The sequence below is a fragment of the Aotus nancymaae genome, unplaced genomic scaffold, assembly GCF_030222135.1.
Source record: "Aotus nancymaae isolate 86718 unplaced genomic scaffold, 86718_ANA_hifiasm-v0.15.2.pri h1tg000016l, whole genome shotgun sequence".
Lineage (NCBI taxonomy): Eukaryota > Metazoa > Chordata > Mammalia > Primates > Aotidae > Aotus > Aotus nancymaae.
In genome coordinates this window covers 20,516,812-20,543,953 of record NW_026988428.1, presented here as the reverse complement: position 1 = coordinate 20,543,953, position 27,142 = coordinate 20,516,812, and the positions used below count along the sequence as shown (strand labels likewise).

Below are 27,142 nucleotides of genomic sequence, written 5' to 3'. Positions count from 1 at the left end.
AGTATTCCATCCTAATATTTAATTATCATGTTATCCCTCTTCTCTAGGGGAAGGACTTTCAGAAAGAACTGTAGAGATCATTCTCTCTGTTACTTTGTGTATTCTTTCAATAATTCTCCTTGGAACAGCTATTTTTGCCTTTGCAAGGTAAGACTTATTTGTGCTTACATTCCAGGATACTTTATGGGCATTATATCAGTCACAGTCCAATCAAGAGACAGAAGCCACAACAGTTACTTGAATGGGAAACACTTTTACTTTTTATATATTTAATAGACAGATAAAAATGTATTTATCATGTACAATATGATACTTTAAAGTGTATATGCATTGTGGATTGACTAAATCTAGCCATAAAAAAGAAAGAAACCCTGCCATTTGAACAGAAGACATTTAATTTAAAGAATTGTTAACTAGAGAAATGGCTAACTACTAAACAGAGTAAAAGAGAAATCTAAGAGTTCACAAGTAGCAAGCACAATAAAGCAGCTACTTGCTTTAATTTGAAGGAGAGAGGACAGTAAAGGAACTAAGAACTAAAAGAAGTTGTCTCCCAAGATTTACATGGAATCACTGCTGCGAGCACATGCAACCTATCACCTATCAGTTAGCAAAGAAATATGACAGAGGGAAGGAGCTAGAGCTGTTCCGTAGAAGCTACCCATCTTTATTAGATGGTAGGCAGGCTGGAATTGGTAATAAAAGCATCCCATCCTTGCTGAATGGTGTAGGTGAGCTGGTACTACTTGGAATCATTCACCAATGGAATGGAAAGAACGTTCACTTCAGAGGCAACAAGAGCTCATCCAGGTGAATTGCTGGACTCTCAATGAGTAACAGTAATGCAGGACTGGATCCCAAAAGGGCAGGGTTTTCCTCTTCCTCTGCCTCACATGGCCACTCTAGTGCCCTCTATGGACAAAGCCTAACATTCTGCCAGCTGGCAAAGGAGAAATACAGGTTCCAGCTTCAAAATCAAAGAGCAGGGCAAAAAAGACGAGGTTTGGAGATAATGAAAGACAATAAAGTGAAAACACAAAAGCAGAAGCTTTCAGGCCATCTGTCTTTTAAAGTAATTTGTAACTCTAATAGGTTTAATTAAAAATATCTCAATCAGGTCTAAATATTAAAGTTTATACAGAAAGAAATCTTTTTACAATGAGAACACCACTTGTAAAATGTCCAGTTTCCTTATATAGTAGACCCCCTTCTTATGCTTACTTTATGAACATGTCTGAATTTTCCAACTATATCGTTCCATTCTCAGCATCAGCATCCTAATTCCGTTATTATTTATAGGACCTCATTGGAAATCTTACTTCTGACCTCAAAATCTAGCTTCATAAGTCAGATTGCCGAGTTATAGGGACCTTATGTTTGTAAAGATAACCCTTCTACCAATTTCCTAAATAGTTCAATAGACTATTTTTATTTCAACTGAAGAATGTAGTTCTGTATTCTAAATGCCATGTATCATGTTTCATCTTGACTCCTGTAAAGCATCATTTTAATAGATCGTTTGAAAGGTTCTTGAAAAAATATATTTTCTCTATACCCACATACTGTTCAAGATTTAGCCAGAATACAGTAAGAGAGTCGTCATTCTAGGTACTTTGAATGCTATACTGTATGAAATGTGGTCCTTTTCCCTAAGAAGTATGCACTGGCCACATTTATATAATTTCCCTGCTCTAAAATCTTCCCTGGCTTCTCATTTCTCTACAAGATGAACTCCTTATGTGAGCAGGAAATGGTCCTCCTTATTCCCTACAACTGCCCTACACACTAGCTAAAGGGATCTGTTCTCACCTGAACATTCCTTGGGCTTTTTATGCATTCTGCTTTTGTTCAGTCAATCTGAAATGTGCTTCCTCCTCCTTCTTATCCTGGAACATCCAAGTCAAATTCTACTTCTTTACTTCCTCTAAATAATAATAACTATAACTTATGTGACTAATCAGGTACTGTCTTATGATTTGTAATTTGAATCGTTTTTCTCTGTTTATGCTTTTTCTGCATTTAAATCTTGCCTCTCAACTAAATTGTAATGTCCTTGAGGGTAGGGAACATGTTTTATACTTTCTATATCATCCTTGATACCCAGCTCTTGAGAAATACTAAATATTTGAAGTGTAAAAGATGGCATAGCTAAACATTACTTTGTAATATGCCCTATTGTGTCATGGAGAAATAAGCATGTAAAGGGCTTAAGATGAAAAGAATCTGATTTGATTCTCAGATTCATGTGACTTTTATTTTGAACCTGAGTTTTCTGATTGTAAAGATAATATCTACTCACAACATTTTTAAAAAATTTAATAAGATAGTTTGAAAACAATTTTTACGTATTTTCACGCATGTAAAAATTTTCATATATGTGAAAACAATGGTGCATAATCTTTTAGCACTAGTATTGATAGCACTGAACTAGTTTCACTTTGGCATATTTCCTTTATGTGACAAATCAGTGAGATCGCTAGAGAGAAGAGAAACAAGATCACAGCATAAGTCTTCTTGGTTCTCTATTTTAAATGTACCTATGGCCCAGGCCTTCTATCAACTAATTCTTATTGAATTTGGAACTTCATCCCAGTAACTTATTAAAAAAAAAGAAAGTACAATAAGTTCTATGGAATTAAAACAAGAAAAAGAAGTTGAGTAGCTATAAATTTGCAACATATTCAGAGAGGTGATTTTAACCAAGAAATTATTTGTCTAAATGTCTTTACTTGAAAAGAAAACTAAACCTAATTTTATGTACTTTCTATGATACTCCCTTCTTGGACTTTACTGCACTCGTTTTAGAATTCGACAGAAGCAGAAAGAAGGTGGCACATACTCTCCTCGAGATGCAGAAATTATTGACACTAAATTCAAGCTGGATCAGCTCATTACAGTGGCAGACCTGGAACTGAAGGACGAGAGATTAACGCGGTGAGCACACTCCTCTGGGTGAACTGTGGTCCAGAGGGCCTGGAGCCATGACCCTATTCTGATCTATGCTTGTTGGAAGTGTTTGTGGGGCTCCAATTTACACAGGTCACAGAGATCTTCTTTCAAAGAGTGACCTCCGTCTTCTACACACTTCTCACTGGTGTTCGGAGAATCACTTAATCTTCCTAATATTTTGAGTTAAATATGAACTTCAGACTATAATGTTCAGTCAGGATTATTTTCCTGAGACAAATATTTTGCCACATTAAACCTTTGACATTATGTTTAATAATTCATTTCATATGATAGATTTTTACATTTAACTTTTCTGGAAGTGTTCACATTTTCAATCACAGGTTTAAATTAATTAAATTTATAATTACTTGATAATTTATGTCTATTTTTATAAAAGCCTTTTATAACTATTTTAGTGTAAAATTACATAAAAGTCTAAGTTGTATATATTTTTAAATTGCTTTGTATTTAAAAATAAACATAAAGTAAAAAGTTACCTTCAGAAGGAAAAGTTAAAACATGTGTACTAAGTGTGTTTCATTGTTACCTATTAGAAATAGTAAAGTACATAATTTTTAAGAAAAATAATTATAAATTCTTTTAAAAGTATTATAAATTATTTGAAATGTTGGCACATTATAAAACTTTGTCTATTAAGATAATTCATCAAATTCTTAAAAAAACTACCAGTAGGCTATTTTAGCAAGTTTATGTTTTTATACAATTCAATAATATGTAATGCTTATAAGCACAAAGTAATTGTTACCAGGTACTTGCACAGCCCTGTTAAAATTTTTTTAAAAATATTAATTTTGAAAATACAGCATCAAAGTTCTTGGACTTAAAAATAATTTTTCATTTGTAGTTGTCACTTATTAAAGTTGGACTTTTTCTAATAGATGGACTTTGCAAGTATATTTCCAGCCTATCTAAAAATATCTAACACGTGCTATAGAGGGAAGTGTCATCTGATAAGCAAGATCCTTCCAAATGCTACAAAATGAAGGTTATTCAATGTTATCACTAAATTGCAGGGAAATGTGCTTTCTTGGATATGAAAACTGACTTTTTAAACATTCGGATGTTGATCTTCATGTTCTAGTACAGTGGTCCTGTCCACAAATGGATAGTACTCCAAAGATTTAAATGTCAGATGATGTAAATTACCCAAGACATAGTTTTCTATATAAGAAATATTGGCCAGGTGTGGTGGCTCACGCCTGCAATCCCAGCACTTTGGGAGGCCAAGGTGGGCAGATCACCTGAGGTGGAAACCAGCCTGGCCAACATGGCAAAACCCCGTCGCTACTAAAAATACAAAAATAAGCTGGGTGCAGTGGTGGGCGCCTGTAATCCCAGCTACTCAGGAGAATGGCTTGAACCAGAAAGGCTGAGATTGCAGTGAGCCAAGATCATGCCATTGTACTCCAGCCTGGATGACAGAGCGAGACTTTGTCTCAAAAAAAAAAAAAAAAGAAAGTATTATGTGTTACCCAGTGTAACTCACCTAAGTAAAGCCATATCATAGGAACACAAGCACTGCTACTACTAGACTGTTTCTCAGTCCTTAAGGAATCATTCTGCACCATCAAAGAAAGTTTCTCCTCCTTTCCCCCTATGGGCCAAATGAATTGTAGTGGTATCCTCCCAGCCTCCTTTCTGCACACCATTCTCAATTCCTTGTGCCCCTCCTCAGGCCTGTGTGGCTCATCCCTTTCTTCTATACCTGAAAATGCACAAGGGATAAAATTCAAATCTCTCAGTGCAATTAATTTTAGCTATTTTAATAATATAGTTGAATCTGTTCATACTAAAATGTAAACTTCTAAGACCAACCCCATCCCCAACACTGGTAGGATATTTTCATTTTGTTAAAAAAAAACTTAGTTACCCCTGAAAAGTCCTTAATAAGTATATATTCAGGAAATAAAGTGAAAAAGCTGTTTGTTATATCATGTTTTTAAACAGACAAAAATGGAGAAAGTATTATTTATCAAAGAGGTTACATTCTAGGCAGACTGTGGTGAAATTCAATCCCCTAAGCACTAGGTATTTTCACAGCTTGTCCCTTTCTCGACTTCTGAACACTAAATACAGCCATTATAAAAAATTAGAAAAGGCTGAGTGTGGTGGCTCATGCCTGCAATCTCAGCACTTTGGGAGGCCGAGGAGGGTGGATAACCTGAGGTCAGGAGTTAGAAACCAGCCTGGCTAACATGTTGATAACCCAGCTCTATTAAAAATATAAAATTAGCCTGGCATGGTAGCATGAACCTATAGTCCCAGCTGCTCAGGAGGCTGAAGTAGAAGAATCGCTTGAACCAGGGAAGTGGAGGTTGCAGTGAGCTGAGATTGTGCCACTGCACTCCAGCCTGGGTGACAGAACGAGACTCTATCTCAAAAAAAAAAAAAAAAAATTATAAAGTTTTTTTTGTTTGTTTGGTTTTTTTTAACAATGACTGTGATGGCAGCTACAGAAAAGTTTCAGCTTATGGAAAATGTGGGCAAGGAATGTACAGATAACTATTAGTTATTTATAATTCAGGGTCTTCTTTATTTGACTTTCACTCCTCATTATTTATTTTTCTACTTCTATGTTTATTTATTTACATATTGCATTATTTGTAAAAGAATTTAAAAGTGAAATAATGTTTCAAATAATCTTTATTTTGTTACACACAGAGAATTAGTATATATTACCCCTAATAATAGCAAAATTGGAAATGCTAGTTTCCATGCTTTTCACTTTTTCACTTGTTTGTTGTGTTTCTGGTATTCACAATTGTTTGTAATTCCAGTGTCACATAATAACATGCTTTGCTGGACTTCTTACAGACATGCATTAAAATAACAATTAAGTGATTTGGGTATTAATTCTTCAGTACAGAGGTCTGTGCCCAGCTTTGCTATTTATGCACTATTTTTATGTTAATAAAGTCACTAAAACATTAGACAGTAAGACTAGAAAAATTAACTAATGGTCCTATAAATAGCTGCATGTACATATGATTGGGTTCTGTCATTTGGTGAAGTTCTAAAGCTCTTCACCTGTTTTGAGGTGTTTGAAGATCTAAATCCATTAAAAGTTAAACAGGGAACTGGTGGTAGATTCTAGGAGTGAGAATCAAGAAGTTTGAGTTAGCTCCCAAAATTGTTGGCAGACTTCCACCATATGTCTTTGTTATCTGCAGGAAAGAACTGCCATAATTTATCTTAAATCTACCGAGCTAATAGGCCAGGTGTGATGGCTCATGCCTGTAATCCCAGCACTTTTGGAGGCCTAGGTGGGTGAATTACCTGAGGTTAGGAGTTCAAGTCCAGCCTGGCCAACATGGTGAAACCCCATCTCTATTAAAAATACAAAAACTATCCAGGTGTGGTGGCGCATGCCTATAATCCCAGCTACTCAGGAGGATGAGGCAGGAGAATCACTTGAACCCAGGAGGTTGGAGGTTGCAGTGAGCCAAGATCACACCATTGCACTCCAGTCTGGGCAGGAAGAGCAAAACTCCATGTTAAAAAACAAACAAACAACTACCCAGCTAACATATGCTCTCTATGCTTTCTCTACTTGATTCTTAGGCATGTCCTGTTTATTCCAACTTGGCAGATAATTAATCAATAATTAATATATTAATAATTAAATTAATCAATTAAATAATAATCAATGATTAAAATATTAATTTTAGGAAGTTACCTAGTAGGCAAAAGTAAAACAAAAAACAAACATGGTGCTTGGTGCTAAGTCCTCTTGAAGATTTGTGGTTTCATATTTCAGATACTATTTAGCTATTTTATGCTCTCTGCCTGTATATTTACATTTTTAAAGCCCATTGTGTAATTTTTGTTATTTGTAAACTCTCGTTATTTAATTATGTTCCACTTTGTTTCACAAAACTTTTGAAAATGCCTTCTCTCTGTTTCTTCCCAAATGAAAGCAGAAGTCAAATAAAGATGTATTACTCTTTAATTCCATGAAAACATTCAGGGATATACTAAATTAATGTTTTAAATTCTCAATTGGAATTATAATTATATTATAATTATAATTCACAAAATTATTTACATTTTATGTTTAAGTTTAGATAACAAAAACTATATTTCTTTGAAAGAATATTTAATATTTTGGGCTTATCTGTTTCACACTTACCAAATTAGGAAATGATCCTTGGGTTTTGTTATTTAATAAACATACAGAACAACATTTTGTGATGGCTCCTGCAAAATACCACCAGGTAGCCTACTGAAGTTAGAAAGGTTTCAAGCTCTTATTGGCAAGATCAGCAGGCATAGATACGCATAGGTAAGACAGACTTGTATCTTTAAGATCACTGAGACTGACTCACCTTGTGGATTGTCTTTAACTAGTTTAACTGTAAAACAATTACCTTCCCATGAGAGTTACATCACTTATAATTAAATAACCTAACAGAATTTTCATAAGCTAAAGATGCTGTTTGCTAAATAAGCATTTTTTTTTACTACCTTCTTTCCACATTTAAGTCATGGAAGTTTTGTCTCCTATGTAGACTAAATCATAAAAGAATAGTAAAACAACATTAATCAACATCACTAATATTCTTACTTGACAGAAGCTCAGTTTCATCTAGACATCAATTATTTTTCAAAAATTTTACACACCTTTTCATACTGATTACCCTGACTATTTTAGTTGAGTGAATGTAATGGCACATTATTTTAAGCCTCAAAGCCCAATCCAATAATCACAAATAGAATTAAAATTCACAACAAAATAAAGCAAAAAATCTAGTGAGTTGGAACAATTTCTATTTTAAGAGAAACTTTCTTCAATAATTTTCTTTCTTCAATAACTTTAGAAGTATACATGTTAAATTGTTGTTAAATATATGGTTATGTCTTCAGAAAACCTACTGCTTAAAAGAAAATTCTACGTATGTACTTTGTAAACTGTAAACCAGAATACCTTTGGTATTGTTATTATTGTGATTTATATTTGTAAAATTGAATACTATCTCAGTCTACTTTAAAATATAGAGTTTGCTAACAAAATAATGGCTAGTGTTTATGAGCAACTACTATATGTTAAACTCTGCATGTAGTGATTTCACTTAACTCTTTCAACCATTAGTGGTAGGTTCTCCTATCCCCATTTTACAGATGGATTTTAAAAAAATGATGGTAGGACAGGCTTAAGTAAATGTCTAAGGTCATACACCTAATTAGGAGAACTACAAGCTAGCCCAGGTCTGTCTCTGAGGTATCAAGATGTGTGTGTGTGTGTGTGTGTGTGTGTGTGTGTGTGTGTGTGTGTGAAAAGCATACTAGAGAAGATCAATGTAAACTTTCTTAAATAGAAAAAGACCCATGGAATTCTTTCTCAGCAGCATTTTCTATGTTGAAAATGAGTCTAAGGAAAGAGGTAACTCTGAATTTCTTTGTTGTCTCATAATATGAAGCAAAGAAGTGATAGCATTTTAGTGTTGACTCAAACTTGCAGGAACTGGAAAACTTTCAGTAGTACAATTTTTATTTTGGCTTTAATAAGAATTCATAATATTTGACTGATATATGCAATTCTAATAGTTTACATTTTAAGTGTTTTAAGTTTTGATAAATCCTGGTCACTAATTTTACTTCTGTTCTAAACTTAAGCCATCTTTGCAAACAATGGCAAAAATTTGTAAATCCAGAATACACATTCTACACGTAAAATGAAGTTGGAGATACTTAATGCTCATGTTCTTGTGATAACAAATCAAAACTAATTCAGTGTGTTTGTATACTAAACAAATAATGAATCTTTACTTCCAGATATTCTTCATTTTTCTTTAGACGCAAGGAGATTTTTGTCATCCAGTAAGTTACTGTGGTAATGCAGAACTCTGCTGTGATTATTTTAATCTTGTCAGGTGGTGTGCTCTATATTTTAAAATACACAATATTGAACATCTTGTTGTTTAATGTGCTATTTTTCCAAAGCTACCCCAAAAAGCTATACTTTCTACTGACAATGTGTCCTTTATAATATTGCATGCTGTTGATAATGGTAAAGTTAATCTTATCAAAATGCACATTGACTCATAATGCGCATGTCCTGAGAATTTGCTGTGTTCCCATGCTGTGTAGGATTGATAGCAAATTAAGTTTTCACCTAGATTCCTGTACAGACTTCTTGTTCTGTTATTAACATGACACAAGAGCTGAGTTTTACATCTGGAGGGTGGAGACTATATTTACATTTCATATAAGCTCTTTTCTGCAACTGTAGGTGGTTAACCTGTAAGAACCAAAACAATGACATTTCTTGTTCTCTGACTCTCTGGTGCATACAAAGAATGGTATATTTCATGGAAACTTTATTTCTGCACTGTCCAGTTGGGAGCCAACTGTGCATTCTTTCAGGCACTCCCTTGATACTCAGAAATGCCATCTGTATCCTGGCACAAACATTTTTGGATACATTCTGAGAGTACCATAGCAGAATATCAGCACTAGCAGGGACCCCAGTAACTGATTGAGTGCCCCAAACATAATAAATCTCTTCATGCAAAGAATGTGAATGAAGGAATATGAATGGAGGCAGAGAATTAAAAAGGCATTTGATTTCAAAATCACACACTTTACTAAAGAAGAGTCTGTCTTCATGAGCTATAAGGCTGAATCGGGCCAAGGCTCCTCATATTCTAGTCAACCATGAATAGTACTCAGCATTATTAAAATAGAGGAAGCCCATTCTATTTCTACTCTAATCACATTTAGCATTTGGGAATATAAGTAACCTCGTTTTAACTTCAGATTAACTAGTTATCAAGTTCCCATTGACAGAATTAAGATACTTTTATGAAAATACATTTCCTTCAGAGGACCTGCTTGATGGGATTCAAACATTTGTCTAAGTAAGACACCGTTAAACTAAAGATTTAATTGATCACATTACACATAAAATATCCATTTTCAACCAGCACTCAAAGTTAAACCCTGGCCATTCCAGACTTAGAGGCAATTTGGTCGAGCAACTCTGCTGAATATCTTTCTTCATCTTCATAAAATATCCTTTACCTATTTCTTCTTCTTCTCTCTCTTTCTCTCTCTTTCTCCTTCCTCCCTGCCTTCCTCTTTGCCTCCCTCTCCTCTCTCCCTCCTTCCTTCCTTCCTCCTTTCCTTCCTTCCTTTCCTGCTTTCTTTCGCTTTCTTGCTTTATGCCATTAATATCTCAGAGAAAAAATGCCTTCATTTTTGCAGAACCCTCACTCTAACACCAATTTTCTTTCCTATAATCAGTGAATAGTACCCTGCTCAGTCAGAGCCTTTACCCTGACAGAGCTAAACTTAATCATTTGCTTTAGTCAGAAACTTTATAGAACACCTCTACATACATCATACCGTTTAAAGTGTATCTGTCTTGTTCCAAATCTAGTTTTCTGAGGTTGCTTCTAACATCTAACAGAGAAATGTTATTACCTGCCTGCCACCCTGGCTAATAGGCAGTAAGGCCTTCTTTTCAACTGGTGTAATGTCTTCGGTCTCCTATTCATTGAATCCTTGCTGAGAGCCCCATTCATCTCTTCACACAGCTTTGATCAGTCTCTTTCTCCTCCCTATCTACAACTTCTACCTCGTTGCCCTGATGTAGCTAAACAATTCCATGGTTTTCATTTAGAATACATGGTTGACAAAAGAAGACTTCTGGCAAGAACTTTTCTTCAAATGTGCTAATGTGGAGAGGCTTAGCAATAAGGAAAACTCCACTTCTCAGCTCTTTGACATCAGGAAGAATGTTGCATTCACTTCTCATCTAAAAGGTCATTTCATCTTGTAAATAAAAATAAATAACAATTGGGTATCACTCAAGTGCTAGGCACTGTTTTAGACACTGAGAATAGTGTGACCAGAAGGGAAGAGACATTGCCTCCAAAGAGCTATCTTTCAAATTTAATGCTCCTTTTAAACCGATTTGTCCTACACATATGAGGAGACATGTTGAGAAAGTAATACATTTCATTTACTATTTTTTTCCTGATTTAAAAAGTATTATATGGCCAGGTGCAGTGTCTCATGCCTGTAATCCCAGCACTTCAGGAGGCCAAGGTGGGTGGATCCCCTGAGGTCAGGAGTTTCAGACCAGCCAGGCCAACATGGAGAAACCCCGTCTCTACTGAAAATACAAAAATTAGTCGGACATAGTGGCAGGTGCCTGTAATCCCAGCTACTCAGGTGGGGCGAGAGAATCACTTGAACCTGGGAGGCAGAGATTTTGCAGTGAGCCAAGATTGTACCATTGCACTCCCGCCTGGGCAACAAGAGCAAGACTCCGTCTCAAGAAAAAAAAAAATTCTATTACTCACTTGTTCAAATGGCATGTTTCTCTTACAAAATTATAAAGTTTTAGAATCAGTTGTATAGTACCAACCATGGATTAGGATATTTTAAATTTATATTGAATTTATATTGGGTACCACATAAACATCAACGATTTGGTAAAAGAATAAAGAAGGATGTGAAAGAAGAAGACTTTCAAACCCAAAATAAAGAAAAATAATAGGAAATAACAAAAATTAAGGCATCTTTAAAAGCATTAAAGGAGATGCTTTGGATAATCGATAGATAATTGTAGATGTAGAAGTAATTTATGATTCATCAGTGACTTGATGAAATACATAAACTAAAAACTCACAGTATCATGCAAAACTTGGAAATATTAATATTTTACCAGAGAGCTAGATTCTTCAAAAATTTAATCTACCAGAGAGCTAGATTCTTCACAAATTTAATCTAAGTAGCAAGTACATGCTATGGGAAACAAATACATATTTTTACATCAATCAACAAATTTGAGATTTTTTTATTTTTAACCTAACATCACTGGTTAAGTAGAAAAAAAAAGGTTCTCAGTTTGTTCCATGCCACTGGTAGTGCTGGTTGAAGCTGCTCAGCTATAGGCTATCATCTGTGGCTCTCTATTAGGACTGTATTTTAATTCCCTGTAGATTTCAACTAATTGACCTTGAGGGAAAGCTGAGTCTCTGTGACAATATGGTCTTCAATCACCACTGCCAACATAAATAAATGCTTCCTTTCTAGATCCATCAAGAGTAATCTGAGTGGAATTTAAGTTTTTGATAGGCTTTAAAGGAATGAGTCCAGACGTGAAATAAGACCCTTTTCAACCAAAATATGTAGGATTTAAGACAGTTAAGATTCATGTAATAAAAAGTGTTTAACCCTTTCTGTTGGAAATTAGTCAGTTATCTTATTGAAATCTGGACAGTTCCCAAATTGACTTATCCAGCAATGAACTGAATATAGTCTGACAGTAACCTTCACTCTCATAAGTGAATGAGAATATCTTACCAGTCTAAAAATGTTTTCCATTTAACAGTTTTTTAAAAAGTTTTAAAAATGTTAATAGAAGATTTTTTATTTGAGTTTGTTTGAGTAGCTCCGTGGATCACTTCATTTGAAACTAGCACTACTGAAATACATTACTGATTTTCATGCACATCAATTTCTGTGAGATTTTGATGCTAATTTAACCAAACAGTTTTTCTCATTAGGAATTTAATTATACCTAATCAGTAATAAATTAGTGCATTTTCCTTATAGTATGTCCCATTTTCTTTTCTAATTCTCTGTATAAATTATTCAAATTCATATTTTGTTCTATATAAACATTAAAGTTTAAAACCTCAAAGAAAAATACAATTTAGAATGCAGCCAATACCTAAGGGATAAATACACCTATACAACATGAGGCTAAGAACCAAAGCAATGATAAGTATGCTACAGACAACAATGAAGAAGGAAGTATCTAATTTTTATTTGAAATAGGTAATTTATCTCAAAATGTCTTCTCAATTTGAGCATTCCTGATTAGGTATTTCAAGATTTCAACTCACAAATGATTGTGATGTAAGTACAGACTAGAAATTACATAAAAACTGGACCACTAGAAGCCTTATTTCTTATGTTATATAAACATAAATGTGAAGAACAGATTCTACAAAGTGATTAGGTTTAGATAAAGAAGAGTGATACAGAAGGAAATAAAACCAAAACAGATTCCACTTCTTTTTCTTAAAGTGTGTGCCTATTTATCAATTACTTGAGTAGACAAGAGCAATTTTATTGTTCATTTATTGAACTTCCTAACAAAGTGCACCTGTTAATTTATAATGTTAGGTGATCTAATATGGCTTTTGCTTAGACTCATATGCTTTTTGTTGATGAATCTATTGATCATATATATTTAAAACTTTGAGTTAGGATCTCTTGAGAATTCTCAGTTTCTTAATAATTTAGTGGGAAAATGTATTCAATTCAGATATTCTCTCACAATAAAACCAGAATATTCATATTTTGCTTTCTGTGTATCTTAATCTGAATTCACCCACAATTTTATATTTAACATGATTTATTTAATGTTTACTATGAATAATGTTATGAGGGACATCTAGTAAGCCAAGTGTTAATCCTGCCCCAACCCTCAAGTATATATGAACCCAAATGCTTGTATCCTTACTGCAGGGACTTATATAGTCATAGTATAACGTAGAAGATGATTTGTCCTTGGAAATTTGATTTTACAGAGAAAGGAAATTGTTTTTTTAGAAGAACAAGTAAGATTAATAGGATAGTTAACATTTGAATAAGGTATTACAGAATAAGTAAAATTTCCATTGTAGGAAAAATGTCTGGAATGGTATAAAATTGAGGGGGAGGGATATCTAGAGAATATCTGGAGTGCACATAGGATGTATGAAGGGGAGTTACAAGGAATAATGTCAGAAATGTAGGCATGGTTAGAAATTTTTTACATAATTATATGAAAACTGAATTATTATGGTCATTGTATTAGATATTTGTTTGGAATCTTGAATTGAGAACTAGAAATCCAGACTTGGATTGAAAATCTAGATATTCATGACCACTATATTTTAGCACAATATAGTTTATCCATCTTTGAGTACAATAAAGAGAATATTCTTTTGGAAATAATGGAAAAAATCCCTTCCTTATATCAGTATCAATTGTAGAACAGTATGGATAGGAGCAGCTTGAGTTAAAATAAACTAGAAATAGTAATTATAATACTAATGATAGTAACCAATACTTATGTATTGCTTACTAAAGCCAGAGACCTTGAAATCTTTTTACATATATGAACTTAATTTACATATATTTTCCAAACTAGGAAACTGAGGCACAGAAAAATTAAGTCTTGTACATGATAATATAACTAGTAATTGTTGGAGCAGGTATTCGAAATCAATACTGGCATCAGATTTAAAATAAGGCAAGAATTCACAAATATCCACCCAAACTCAATATAGCCAGTTATGGTTTAAAACTATCGTTAGGTGGACATCACAAAACACATATCATTATTATCCCTTTTGAGGGGTGAGGGAGCTGAGGTATTTATTCACCAACTCTGGTTAGTCATTGGTTGATGGCTGTTTCTGGGGACTCTCCAATGCTTCCAGCCTGCATGCAGGAGACACTCAGGGGAGAGTGGCAGGTGCTTGTAGTAGTAAACCATCTCCTTGCATGGGATTGCTGAGTACTTAGGCGATGTGGGTCAGGCACCAATGGTATCTGTACGAACTTTTAAAAATCTGAGTTTCACAGCACTTAATAAATTTGCAATGATGTGTTTCTGCAAATGTATATATATAGTTAGGGAGAGATTTTAAATGCAAAATGAATTAAGAATAGTGAAACAAAAGCAACTTTTGGTAAAGTTTTTCACTAAAAAGACATGGACTTAAAACAAAAAATATATATTTATTCAATTAATCATAACTCTGAACTGAAGAATGGAAGTTAACTAACATCTATTTTAGATTCTAGTTAACCCAGTAGAAATACTTTTTTTTAGTACCAGCTCAATTAATCCTCTAGGAAAAAGGAATCTCTCCACTATAGGGTGGCAGTCTCATTGTCCTTATATAGGTGGACCACGAGCCTGTCACTAAATCAGATATAGTGTGCTTAAATTTTATGAATCACAGTGGAATATTATTTTCTGTTGTTATGAAAATTATCTCCACACAGCTGAAGAGTTTCTATGTCCATGTGGTAGCAGGAAAATAGATCTTGCTAATCAAAACATCTCAGTCATTTATATCTTAAGTTCAGTTAATCAGAATTTGCTAAAAACAACCCTCTATTCTTTCCTATTTCTGAAGAAAAAGATAGCATTGGAGCATTGGGCAACAAGTTATCTTAAGTGAGCTAGATAGTATGTGCAGTTGTAGCCCATAGTTGTCTTTCTTTCTTGCTGGTCTCTGCTGAGGGGTAATTATTTTCAACAAAGATTGATTGTTGCTTCAGTCCCCACTGCATCTGTCACTATGTCAGAGATATTTCCAGGGCCTCCAATATTCAGACATTCTATTTTCCCTTCCCCACATCAAGGATTCTTCTCATTTGGTAGCCCTTTCGGCCATCTCCATATCCATCTAGAGTCAGGAATTCTTTCTTGCTTTCTTTAAATCACTCTAGGGTATTGTGAGGCACTCTTAAGCTTATTCACCAAGACTCTTTGTTACCAACTGCTACTTTGTCACTTAGATGCCCTGTTTGGTAATGGGATAGTCTACCACCTTATGTTTACCCTGAGAAGCTAGAAGATACAATATCTCCTTCTGCTTGGGGGCACTCATCATTAATTGAGAATTCTATCATTCTGCTTTGTTATACTTGCTTCAGCACTCCCATGTATTTCAACAATTCCAGTATTGTAATGAAATATACTTCCTTTTAACTCATGTTTCCTTCATCGAATACACCTCTTTTTGACCATTTTTATATGTATTATGCTATGTTTTTCAATCCAATTATTTTCTTTTATTCATTCTTCAAAAGACATAACTGCTTATAAAAATTCTTCAGTTAAAGAATATAGTAAAATCCCTAATATTATTTTAAATTTAAAACTTTGAAAAAGTCATATGTTCTTTACTTCCCTTCATTATATTTTGTGCCTTTTGTGTTTTTTGCAGTGCTAATTCATTGTGCATGACATAAATGTTATTAATGATACACTCATCTCTAAGTTTGTGTGTGTTGTGTAATCTAGTTGTTAAAAAATATTTCTGTTTCTTCAAAGTATAAATAATTTGGTCAATGATTTGTCACAAAAAAATAGGTCTAAACTATGGAAATAATTACAATTTGTTGTTTTTGTGTATTTATCCAAACTCACTCATTAAACAATACTAAGGCATTTTCATGGATTCATTCTGTCTGGTTCAGCACTTTCTATAGATAGAGGAAATATTTTTAAAATCCACATTAACTCTTTTAGACTACTAAATACCATGCAATATATTAAAAAGTGACCTATTTTTAATGTAGTATCCTAAGTGCCTAACATTTTCAGGCATTTATAATGACATTTATAATAACATTAATACCTTTTTGGCTGGAGGAAGAAGCTAAATTATTTGCCATGTTTGAGTCCAAATAGTATAATTTCAAAAAAATTAAATGAAATTTAAAATAATGATCACATATTAAAGGCATAGCACATTTAAAATAGTTTATTTATTATGATTTTCTGATTTTAATCTACACTTCTTTCAGAATTAGCCGTCCACTCTGACTCACAATGCATTTAACACAATCTCTATTGCAGGTTACTTAGTTATAGGAAATCCATCAAGTAAGTTTGTTAATATATTTTCTTCTTTTTGAATATTAAAGTTAGATGTACTGACTCAGTAGAACCTTAATGTGTGATTCACTTTTTGTACGTTTGTTGGAAAAACCTCCAAGCTGGATATAAATCATAAAAGCATGACTAATTGCATGGTAACTGGAGAAATGCTTTCTCTCTCTCTGGGGTGAAGCCTGCATGTCTGTATTTTAGCTTGGGAAGTAATACGGGGATATTTAAACTCCTTGGGGTTTAAAAACCATGTCATTATGAGAATGAGGTCACTGCAATATTTTATATCTTCTAAAACCTTGTAATGTATAAAATGTTTTCTGTCTGACAAAGAGGTATTATGTGCTTTAGGATTCAGTGATAACTTTATGCTCTTACATTTACTTGAAAAACTTTCTTCATTAAAGTGCTAAATCCTTCATTTAATGTCACTAAAATATTGAAGGAATTTTGTACCATGAATACAAAGAAAGTGAGCTTGAAGAGGAAAGGTTAACTTTATAAAACAGAGTGACTTTAAAAGGCTGTGTTATTTGTGGTTTTTGAGAGGTCCATTGTTCTTTAACTTGTTAACAGTGAAGCCAGTGCCAATGTTAAAGCGAACAAATACAATCTAACATGACCCCATTTTACACCTTTCTTTACTTGGAGGCCAATAAGCAAGAAATCCTTCCTGCAACACGTTGAAGAGCTTTGCACAAACAACAACCTAAAGTTTCAAGAAGAATTTTCGGTATGTTACTAGCAGTTGTCACAACATTGCAAGACCTCCAGTCGTTTCATGTGTCACATTTCATGTCCATTTTAAGCATGCAAGGCCATGAAGGACTCTGGCCTTGATAATCAATACCCAATTACCAGGTTGATTGTTTTGATAGTAATGTTACACTGGGCAGCCTCTGGTGCAACCTGATCAGAATTATTCACCTACTGTGTCAGGAAAGGTGCTCTTCTTCAGACCTCCCCTGTATTGGCAGCATGACCTTGTCTCTTCTTTGCTCTTTCATCCAGATGTAGATGCAAATATAGAATGATGCATTCATTAGTTTTTGTTTGTAATCAAGGTTTAGGTCAGACTATACAGGTAGTTTTATATTTAAGTCATTATTTTACATTTAGATACTAAATTATTTCATTTTATATTTACCTACTTGGTTTACATGTGTGATATAGATGAATGTGAGACCAGAACTCGATGCTTCCAGAAACTATAAATAAAAATTATTTCTAGAACTGTCCAAAAATTAAGAAAAAAAACAGATAAGTAATGTCCATGTTTTATAGGGACCTTTTAAATATTACTATGGAATAAATGCTGTATCATATAATGAAAATATATAAAATTAAGAATTTGTCACTTTAAATCTACTTAAAAGTTGGGAATAGTTTTATTGTTTTTAACATTCTGTATGTCTATATAATTGAAATTTTTTAAAAACATAAGGTAGATATAAAATCTGCAAGCTACTTTAAGATTTATAAGCATCTTTTCTAACTTAGACGATTTTTTTAAAAAAGACAGATTTCTAAATGCCACTAAAAACATTATTTCTATTTTATTTTTTTCCATGAACTTCCCAGTGTGTGAACTTCTGAAACAAAGAATAAAACAATCAGTTTAAATAATTCAGAATTATAATATTTCAGTCTCTTAGGGAATAATAACAGAAATAAGAAAAGATTAATTGCATTTCCTGCAGCCTTTTGGTTATGCTTCTTAAGTAATATTGGTCTGGACTTAACAAAATCGATGGTGCCATAAAATTCTTCCTAGCATTTAGACAGCAAGAACTCTCAATTTTTCAGGAGCAAAAGTGTAATTTCACTAGAATAAGAGCGAATATAATTACATTATGCATGACCAAGTAGATAAAAAGTTTTATTAGCAAAAACAGTTTCACATATACTACATGAGAAAGTTTCTAGTTTAACTTTTTTGAAGACCATAGTTTTAAGAACTTTTTAAAAATTGTATTTTTTTCTAATGCTTTATTGAGAATTTTTAAATGAAAATTATTAAATTACTATGTTCTAAACCTTTTAACTTAGGACATATTCACTGACAGCTTAAACATGCATAAGTTCCTACTATATGATAGGTATTGTATCTGGCACATTGATATATATTAATTCAACACTTACCAGCTAAGTGACTTTGGGAAAATTACTTAAACTCACTGTGCCTCAATATCTTTGTTTGTAAAATGATAATATCTGCTTTATTAAATTATGACTATAAAATGATTGAATATAAGCAATACTAAGAACAGTAGCTGGCACAAGTATTAGCTATTATGATGATAAATTTCTACCATGAAGAAGTTCGTATTATGGTAAGAACTGCAAATGTGGATAAAAATTGCAAATATACTGTATCATGATGAAGATAGGCATAAAGATTGAGGATAAAATCTGTTTGTATATCAGCCAGAAAAGACTTCATAAAAAAGGTGACTTTTGAGATGAACTTTAGGATGAGCAGAAATCCAATGAGAAGGTAAAGGGAAAAATGTGTTCCAGAGGGAAGAAAAGGATAAGAATGCAAAAGCAGCCTAACTCATCTGTGGTCCCACTAAAAAGAGAGGAAACAACAGGAGAAAGAGCTAAATAGGGAGATCTGTGGCCTTGTGCACCCTGATAAGCATAAGACTGCCCAGTATACCATTACCATCCAATCAACCTGGTGTTTGAGCATTGCTTAAAAAAGCCAGAGCTGCTTAAGTCTAAAAATGGAAACTTTTATGTGAAATAATTATAAAATATAAGTGCTCTTTCAGTCCATTTAAACTCACCTTTTTTCTCCCTTCTTTATGTATTTCCAAAACTTTGACACAAGGAAGCTGTTCTAGGACTCCTCATTGGGTTAAAAAATTGTTTTTTAAGCCTTTGGTGCCAACACATCAGAATTCAGATTTTATACCATTCCTGTCCCTTAATACATACCCGCATGTAAACAATTGTCCAGATTTTATTTTTGAGGAAAAATAAGGAAGGGAAACTTATCCAATTAAAAGAAATAATTGATGTTGGTGTTGAAAAATTGTTAAAACACACATCATTAGTGCTTTTTATGGAATTTGGTAAGTTGAGATTTCTAAAATGGATAACTGTAAATTTTATAAATGTAAATTTTAAGCTCAACAACATAATGAACATATTGTCTTATATCAGACTTTTTAATGATGCTTGCTTTGCCAAGAGCAAGGGAGATGGATGATATCATAATTTTTCATCAAATGTCAATAATAGATCTTCTTGACACTTCATCTGCATCTGATAATTCTTCATCACACCTTTGCATTCTATTATTGATTTAACAATGCCTACTGAGAACAGGAATTGACCTCTGGCATCTTCTCAAACTGACCAATGTTGTACCAATTAATAGGCATGAAATCACACTGCCTGAGGAGAAAAAACAAAAAATAAATCATTGAAATCCCTCTTCCTACTAAGTAGACATTAAAATATTAAACATTAGTGTGTACCCAATGAAACATTCGTAACATATGGAAAATGGTCACTGACATGATAGCCATAGCTTAAGCCTTCCCAAAGTGCAAAGAAATTATCTCAGAAAGGCCAATAGCCCAACTGACCAACTTTATTCAGGATATTTGTGGTGAAAGCTTAAGTAAACTCATTACTGTTAACTTCACCTTGTTTCCACAGTTACGATAGGTGCTTTTAATTTATTTTTTTTTAAGGTTTAGAACAAATAACTCTCTTTTAATTAGTAAAATTTCTTGTTTACCTCTGTTAAATGTCAACTTTGCAATGACTTTATTTTACAGGAATTACCAAAATTTCTTCAGGATCTTTCTTCAACTGATGCTGATCTGCCTTGGAATAGAGCAAAAAACCGCTTCCCAAACATAAAACCATGTATGTGCACTTGTTGGTTTTGGTTTAGCTAGGAAGTATTTTTAAACGACTACCATTTTAACTTTTTTTGTTGTTTCCTTAATATGTTTTATATTAATTGAATTATTATAATGTATTCTATTGGCAGCAACTATCAAATTATATTTCTTTCACATTGTTCATATTTATTTAAAGTTAGTATACATGGCTTTCAGTTTGTTCACACAAGTTCATTTATGCAGGTGCAAGAAACTGTAGACCTAATAGTTTCTTAGCTTTGTAATTTAACCCAAGTAACAAACCTGTTTAACATCTTCCTACAGACCTAGCATCAAATGCAAAGAGAAAATTTACACTTAGTTTTGTGCATTAGTTTCCCTTAAGAGCATAGCAGTGTTTCCTATGGAACATAAAAAAATGCATTGTAAAATATTCATTGAAGATCAGAGTAAATGTGCACTTACATGAATTAGTTTTACAAATGAAGCAGGATTGTGCTTCACTGTAGTAAACACAGCTTCATTTTTCTTTTTTTTTTTTTGTGGAGGGGAACTGAAATTGCCCAGTTTTTGGGGGGGAACTGAAACTGCCCAACATTTTTCAATCAATAAGAAAATAAAGCATTATTTCTTAAAGAATTAACAGTGATGTGAAAGGAAAATATGACATTTTTCTGTTACTAATAGGTATATATTTAATATTATATTTTTGAACATATCCCAATTATCAATATTCTGATTCAATGCATTTTACACTATGAAATTAAAATGTGATACTGTGATGTCCTGAAACAGTTTCAAAGTCTAGAGTTTTAAAATGTTCCCAATTTTAAAGATAATATGCACCTGTGTGTATATATATTTTTTCTATGCCTTTTAAAATGTATATTGGGGAAATTGCTATAGTTCTTAAAACTTGAGCTCTTCTTTCCAAAAAGACATAGACCTAGAGAAGGATGTAATCATGGGGTGTCAAATTGTAAAGGACATGCATAGGAAGAAACAGAACAAATTCTGATATTATGGAACTAGAGAATAACTTTCGAAGTTCACGAAGGAAACAAATTTAAGAAAACATGATATGGGTGTAGTAATCTACTAGAATCTGTTAATTTCTAAGAACTAGAATAGGATGAAAATACAAATAGCTTTAACCACCTAAATCCTTTCTGCAATAAAACAAATCATAAGTAAATGATTTTAAGAGCAAGATGACAAATAAGATTTTGTTTTAGGAAATAAACATTCATAATTCCCTCTCTCCTTCCCTCCGTCCCTCCCTCCCTCCCTTCCTTCCTTCCTTCCTTCCTTCCTGCCTTCTCTCCCTCCCTCCATCTTTCTTCTTTCTCTCCTTTCTTTCCTTCTCTTTCTTTTCTTTCTCTTTCTTTCTTTTTCTTTTTCTTCCTTCCTTCTTCCTTCTTTTTCTCTTCCTTCCTTCCTTTCTTCTCTTCCTCTCTCTCCTCTCTCCCCTTCCCCTCTACCCTCTCCCCCTCTCCTCCCCTTCCCCCTCCCCTTCCCCCTCCCCTTCCTCTTCCCCTCCCCCCCTTCCCCTTTGTCCTCTCTTCCCTTTCCCTTCCTTTCTTTCCTTTCTTCCTTTCTTTCTTTTTGGAGTTTTGCTTTTGTTGCCCAGGCTGGAGTGCAATGGCAAAATCTCGGCTCACTGCAACCTCCACCTCCTGAGTTCAAGCGATTCTCCAGTCTCAGCCTCCCAAGTAGCTGGGATTACAGGCACACACCACAATGCCTGGCTAATTTTGTGTTCTTAGTAGAGACGGGGTTTCACCATGTTGGTCAGGCTGGTTAAATTTCGAAGACTAGAACCTTTTATTCTTCCTTTTAAAGAGTTAACCTCGATTGGGTACAATGTAAGTTTAAAAGTTATGGACATTCCCTTTTTTTTTTTTTGAGACGGAGTCTTGCTATGTCGCCAGGCTGGAGTGCAGTGGCACGATCTCAGCTCACTGCAACCTCTGTCTCCCAGATTCAAGCGATTCCCCTGCCTCAGCCTTCTGAGTTGCTGGGACTACAGGCGTGCGCCACCACACCTGGCTAATTTTTTGTATTTCAGTAGAGACAGGGTTTAACTATGACCAGGATGGTCTCGATCTCCTGACCTCATGATTCGCCACCTCGACCTCCCAAAGTGCTGGGATTACAGGCCTGAGCCACCGCGTCCGACCCCATTCCCATGTTTTTATATTTATCTGCACCTAAATTTCATCCAAACTATTTCCTTCATGCTTATTTGGTGGTATTCTGTCAAAAAAAGATAATATAATCTGATTAAAGGACAGTTATTGTGGAATAATTAGTATTTTTTCCGTTGTATAGAATTAATGTATCATATATCAGTATGTATAAAGTAATTCAAATACGTCTAACTTATTTCCAAGGAGTGTCTAATTTGAAATATGTAAAATTTGATATATTAGAAAGTTTTTTTACAGTGTGACTTTTCAATCATTTATTAAGATGTCAGTCCATTATTATCTGGGTTCTCTTTATGACTACAAGAAATGATAGACAATTTTAACATATCACGAATAGGATGAGGAGAGAATAAGAGTGGTTGATGGAACTAAACAATCTTAAAATAATAAAAAGGACTGAGGAGTATGACTACCCCAATTTTCCATATTCAAATTAATAAGATTTCCTGGGTTACAAACCTGTTTCCCCACTAACTACATTAGTAACTCTGGACATATTATTCAATGGTCTGTACCCCATAAGAGTATTGTAAAAATTAGATGAAATAATGCTGTAGATCGCTTTGTCCAGTATTAGAACACAGGAAATACTCAACATATTAATTCTTATCTTATTGGTTAATAGATCACTTCCTTTTAAGAGCTGCTAACTTTCTGGGTGAATAAGATTAATTCATAGGCATTTAGGCTACTGTCTGGAGACAACAAGCCCAAGTCTCTAGCCTGGGTTAGAAACCAAGCTGTAAAGTCACAGCTACATCTATTCTATGGGCAAGTACACCTCTCTCTCTCTCTCTCTCACACACACACACACACACACACACAGACACGCATCACACACTAGAAACAAGCAAATAAGATGTTTAAACTAAGTAGATTCTCCTATTGTGCTTGCAGAGAACCCATAAAGCCAAAGAAAATTTATTTTCCCTTTAGAGATTGAATTCATTTTAATAGAATTTGAATTTTAGCTTGAGCCAGCGAAGTTAAGTGTATTGTTTCTCTCCCCTGAGTAATGGCGAAAGTAGAATGCCAAATATCACAGTATGTTTTTTAAGCTTATAACACTTTTAAGATACTAGAATTAGGAGAAAATACTTGCAGAAGAGTTTCCAAATCTCCATTTGACAGACAACTATGACCTTCAGAAATATTCCAACACCAGGAAGAAAAGCTTGGCTTGTTGTTGACTCAGATAGTTATAATGAGGTATATCTAGTGAATGGAGGCATAATGATTCTCTTCCTTAGTTACAGGACTAGTTACAATGTCATTAAAATAAATCATACAAAATTCCATAACTTTAGGACATAAATCATTTGCAGAAATGTGTTTAATCATTCCCATTTCTAACCATAACCACACTGGGCAAGCAATTGTAATTACTAACAATACAACTAATTCATTTTAACAAATTATGTGCTTAAGTTTTAAGAACACAAGAACATGTATTGAGTGCCTATTATAAGCTTTCATGTAAATTTTCTTCAAGAGGGTTATACAAAGTCTATGTTATAATGACATCTTATAGCTGAGGTAACCAAGGAACAGAGAAGCTAAGCAATTTACCCAAGGCTAAATGTATGGTAGGCAGGTCATCTGGAATTCAAACCCAATCCTTTTTACCCATTATTCCTCCTTGAAAACAAACAAAAACCTGTCAAAACAATTAGTAGTGGATATTTCATGTCATTTCCATGCTTAGTTAAAATCATTACTGGATATTTCAATTATAATATCAACTTGGTACTTTCTCAGGAAAAATAATTTCTGACATTTTTCTTTGAAGAAAAGTAATGAGTACAAGGTATCTAATTTTACTAGGTCTTAAAATATTCTAAAAAATAATAATTAGAAATCTGAAAGAAAGAATAGGCAGATAAATTAATGGAAAAGTATAAATGGTCTAGAGATATATCTAACTACCTAGAAAATAAAGTGGTGTTTTGAATCAGGGAGAAAAGATGAAATGTTAAAAAATTGATACTATTTGTTGTTCCAATGACAATGGATAAACAATAAAAGATATATCTATACCTCATTCCTCAAAAACAAGAACAAAAAAAGTCCCAATGGGCCAAAGTTTGAAATACTTAAAACCAGAAAAATCCATGAAATTTTCAGAAGAAACTATGATTGTAAAAATAATAATAATTTGGTATGATAAACAACTTTGACAAGTGGTACAAAATCTAGAAGCCAAAGTGAAAAATAATGAGAAATTTGATTGCATAATAATATAAATTTTTATATGGCAAAATTGATAGATAAAGTCAAGGACAAATGACAAACTAAAAAGAACATTTTAATTCATATGAATGACAGAAGGCTCTACGAAGAAGCCTTCTGTTTTTAGCATACTTTTTAAAAAAATTAAAATGAGAAAATGTGAAAGGCCATTAAAATGGTCAATAAACATAAGCAAAAAAGCTCAGTTTCTCTTGTATTTAAGGAAATCAAAATAAATATCATGAGACATTAATTTGTATCTGTCAAAATAACATAAATAAATTAAAATGTTTAATAATACCTTGTGATAGTGAAAGTAAGAGAAAACAATTTTTCAAACACTTTGGTTCAGAGTATTAATTCAGTTAGAGAACAATTTAGAAATATTTTTCAAAATTTGGAATGCATATATATAATTTAAAAATTGTACTACTAGTAATATAGTCTACAAATGTACTCCTACATATATGCAAAATTTTAATTATGTCTGTTCAGCATTTTATAATCACAAAGTGGATCATTTAAATAATAAAGGGTTAAATAAGTATGCTATTGTATATTCAAACAGTGAAATACTGTATAGTTTTTTTAAAATAATGAGCTACATATCTTTGTTTATGCTGATATGGAAAGATATATGTAAATAAAAATAACTATTTGAAGAACAGATTGTATATCACTCCATTTGTAGCTAAAGAAAATTAGAATGCAAAGAATATGTTTAGAAAATTCTGGAAATATATACAAGGACATATTAATGGTCATTGTCTCTGGGTAGTAGAAATGTGGGAGAAGAGATAACTTTTTAAATTTACTACCATCTGTGAAGTTGGCATGTTATATTATGAACTCCTTTGTATTACATTTAAAGTAAAAAAAAAAAATTAGTAACAATGTAAAAAGCCAATTAGCATTGATTCCTTATATTTTCTTCTAGATAATAATAACAGAGTAAAGCTGATAACTGATGCTGGTGTTCCAGGTTCGGATTATATTAATGCCAGCTATATTTCTGTAAGTTAATATTTTTATATATTTTATAATTGTATAAAACATAACTACTGAAACTGTGTTACCTTTTCAATTACTTAAAACAACAAATTCATCACAACTCCTATGGGCCTTAATATGCTAGCTATTTACAACCTCATATTTTACCCTCATTTTACAGATGGGGATATGGATATGCCTAATAGAGATACTAACTTATCAACAATTATTTCACCAGTTTGCGGCAGGTATTCAACTTCAGGCTACATATCCCTGTATCTTTCTACTAATTCATATATTTTGTTAATGTATTCTCCATCCACAATGAATTCTACCAATCTCTGTGAATTAAAAATGATAAATGGACAGTTATGTCCATATAATATAAAAATCGATTATGCAGCTCTTCCCTTCTAGATTCGCAGTCCTTCAAGGGGGTGATAACACTGTCAAGATCATAGTTACATTGAAATTTTGTATGCACCCAAGACCTCCACTTGGTTTGCACATTCATGGAATCTTAAAGAAGGAAGTGCCCTTAATATGACCATTCACCTTGGAACTGTATTCCTGTTAGCCTCTTCTAGCATTGATTCATTCACTTTTTCCTAAGTTGTGAACAATATAGGAAATCATTGTTCATTTCCTAAGAATCTGAACAATGATTCTATCTCTGAACAACTCTGTTTTACAGTTGTTGTTTCTGTGTTTTTTTTAAACCAAGTTATGTCCCTTTATCTTCTTACCCACTGACGTCATTCTAATGCATAGCAAGCTTAACCATCTTCATTACAGTGAATCTACAAATAGATGAAGATTCTCTCTTTTGCCCACACTCTCCAGAGGCTTTTTCTTATTCATGGGTCTTCTCACCCATACCTGCTATTTCCTTCAGTTCTATTAAGGCTCTTGTTATATGATGTTTCACCCTTTCCCCAACATCAAACATACCTGTGGTGTGTCCCAGTGCCTCCAAGCCTTTGTCAAGGATGAAAAAAAAGAATTCATTCTAAATTCTATATTGGTTGATAATTAATCTAAAATTACAATCATATATTGGATCCTATTGTCAAAGGAGTGAATAATGGGAGAATTTAAGACTTTTCAACCAGAGAAGTAAAGGAAAGTTTGGAGAAGCTAAGGTAGTCTTTAAATTTCATTCTATTTTTATGATAGAACTTTAAATATTTATTTAAAGAGTTATATGTATATCTTATGAGTTTACTATTATTGTAACATTTTATTCA

At 33.2% G+C, this 27,142-nt stretch overlaps 1 protein-coding gene across 1 annotated transcript in view; it reads left to right on the top strand.

Moving 5' to 3' along the window:
- The window catches only part of PTPRQ (protein tyrosine phosphatase receptor type Q), a 214,004-nt gene that overhangs the window by 165,485 nt on the left and 21,377 nt on the right, over window positions 1–27,142 (top strand). The window contains exons 34-39 of the mRNA XM_064376936.1: window positions 48–147; window positions 2,806–2,934; window positions 16,571–16,597; window positions 17,255–17,336; window positions 20,398–20,488; window positions 25,843–25,919. Coding sequence (XP_064233006.1) covers window positions 48–147; window positions 2,806–2,934; window positions 16,571–16,597; window positions 17,255–17,336; window positions 20,398–20,488; window positions 25,843–25,919 — 506 coding nt within the window. The remainder of the gene's footprint in view (window positions 1–47; window positions 148–2,805; window positions 2,935–16,570; window positions 16,598–17,254; window positions 17,337–20,397; window positions 20,489–25,842; window positions 25,920–27,142) is intronic.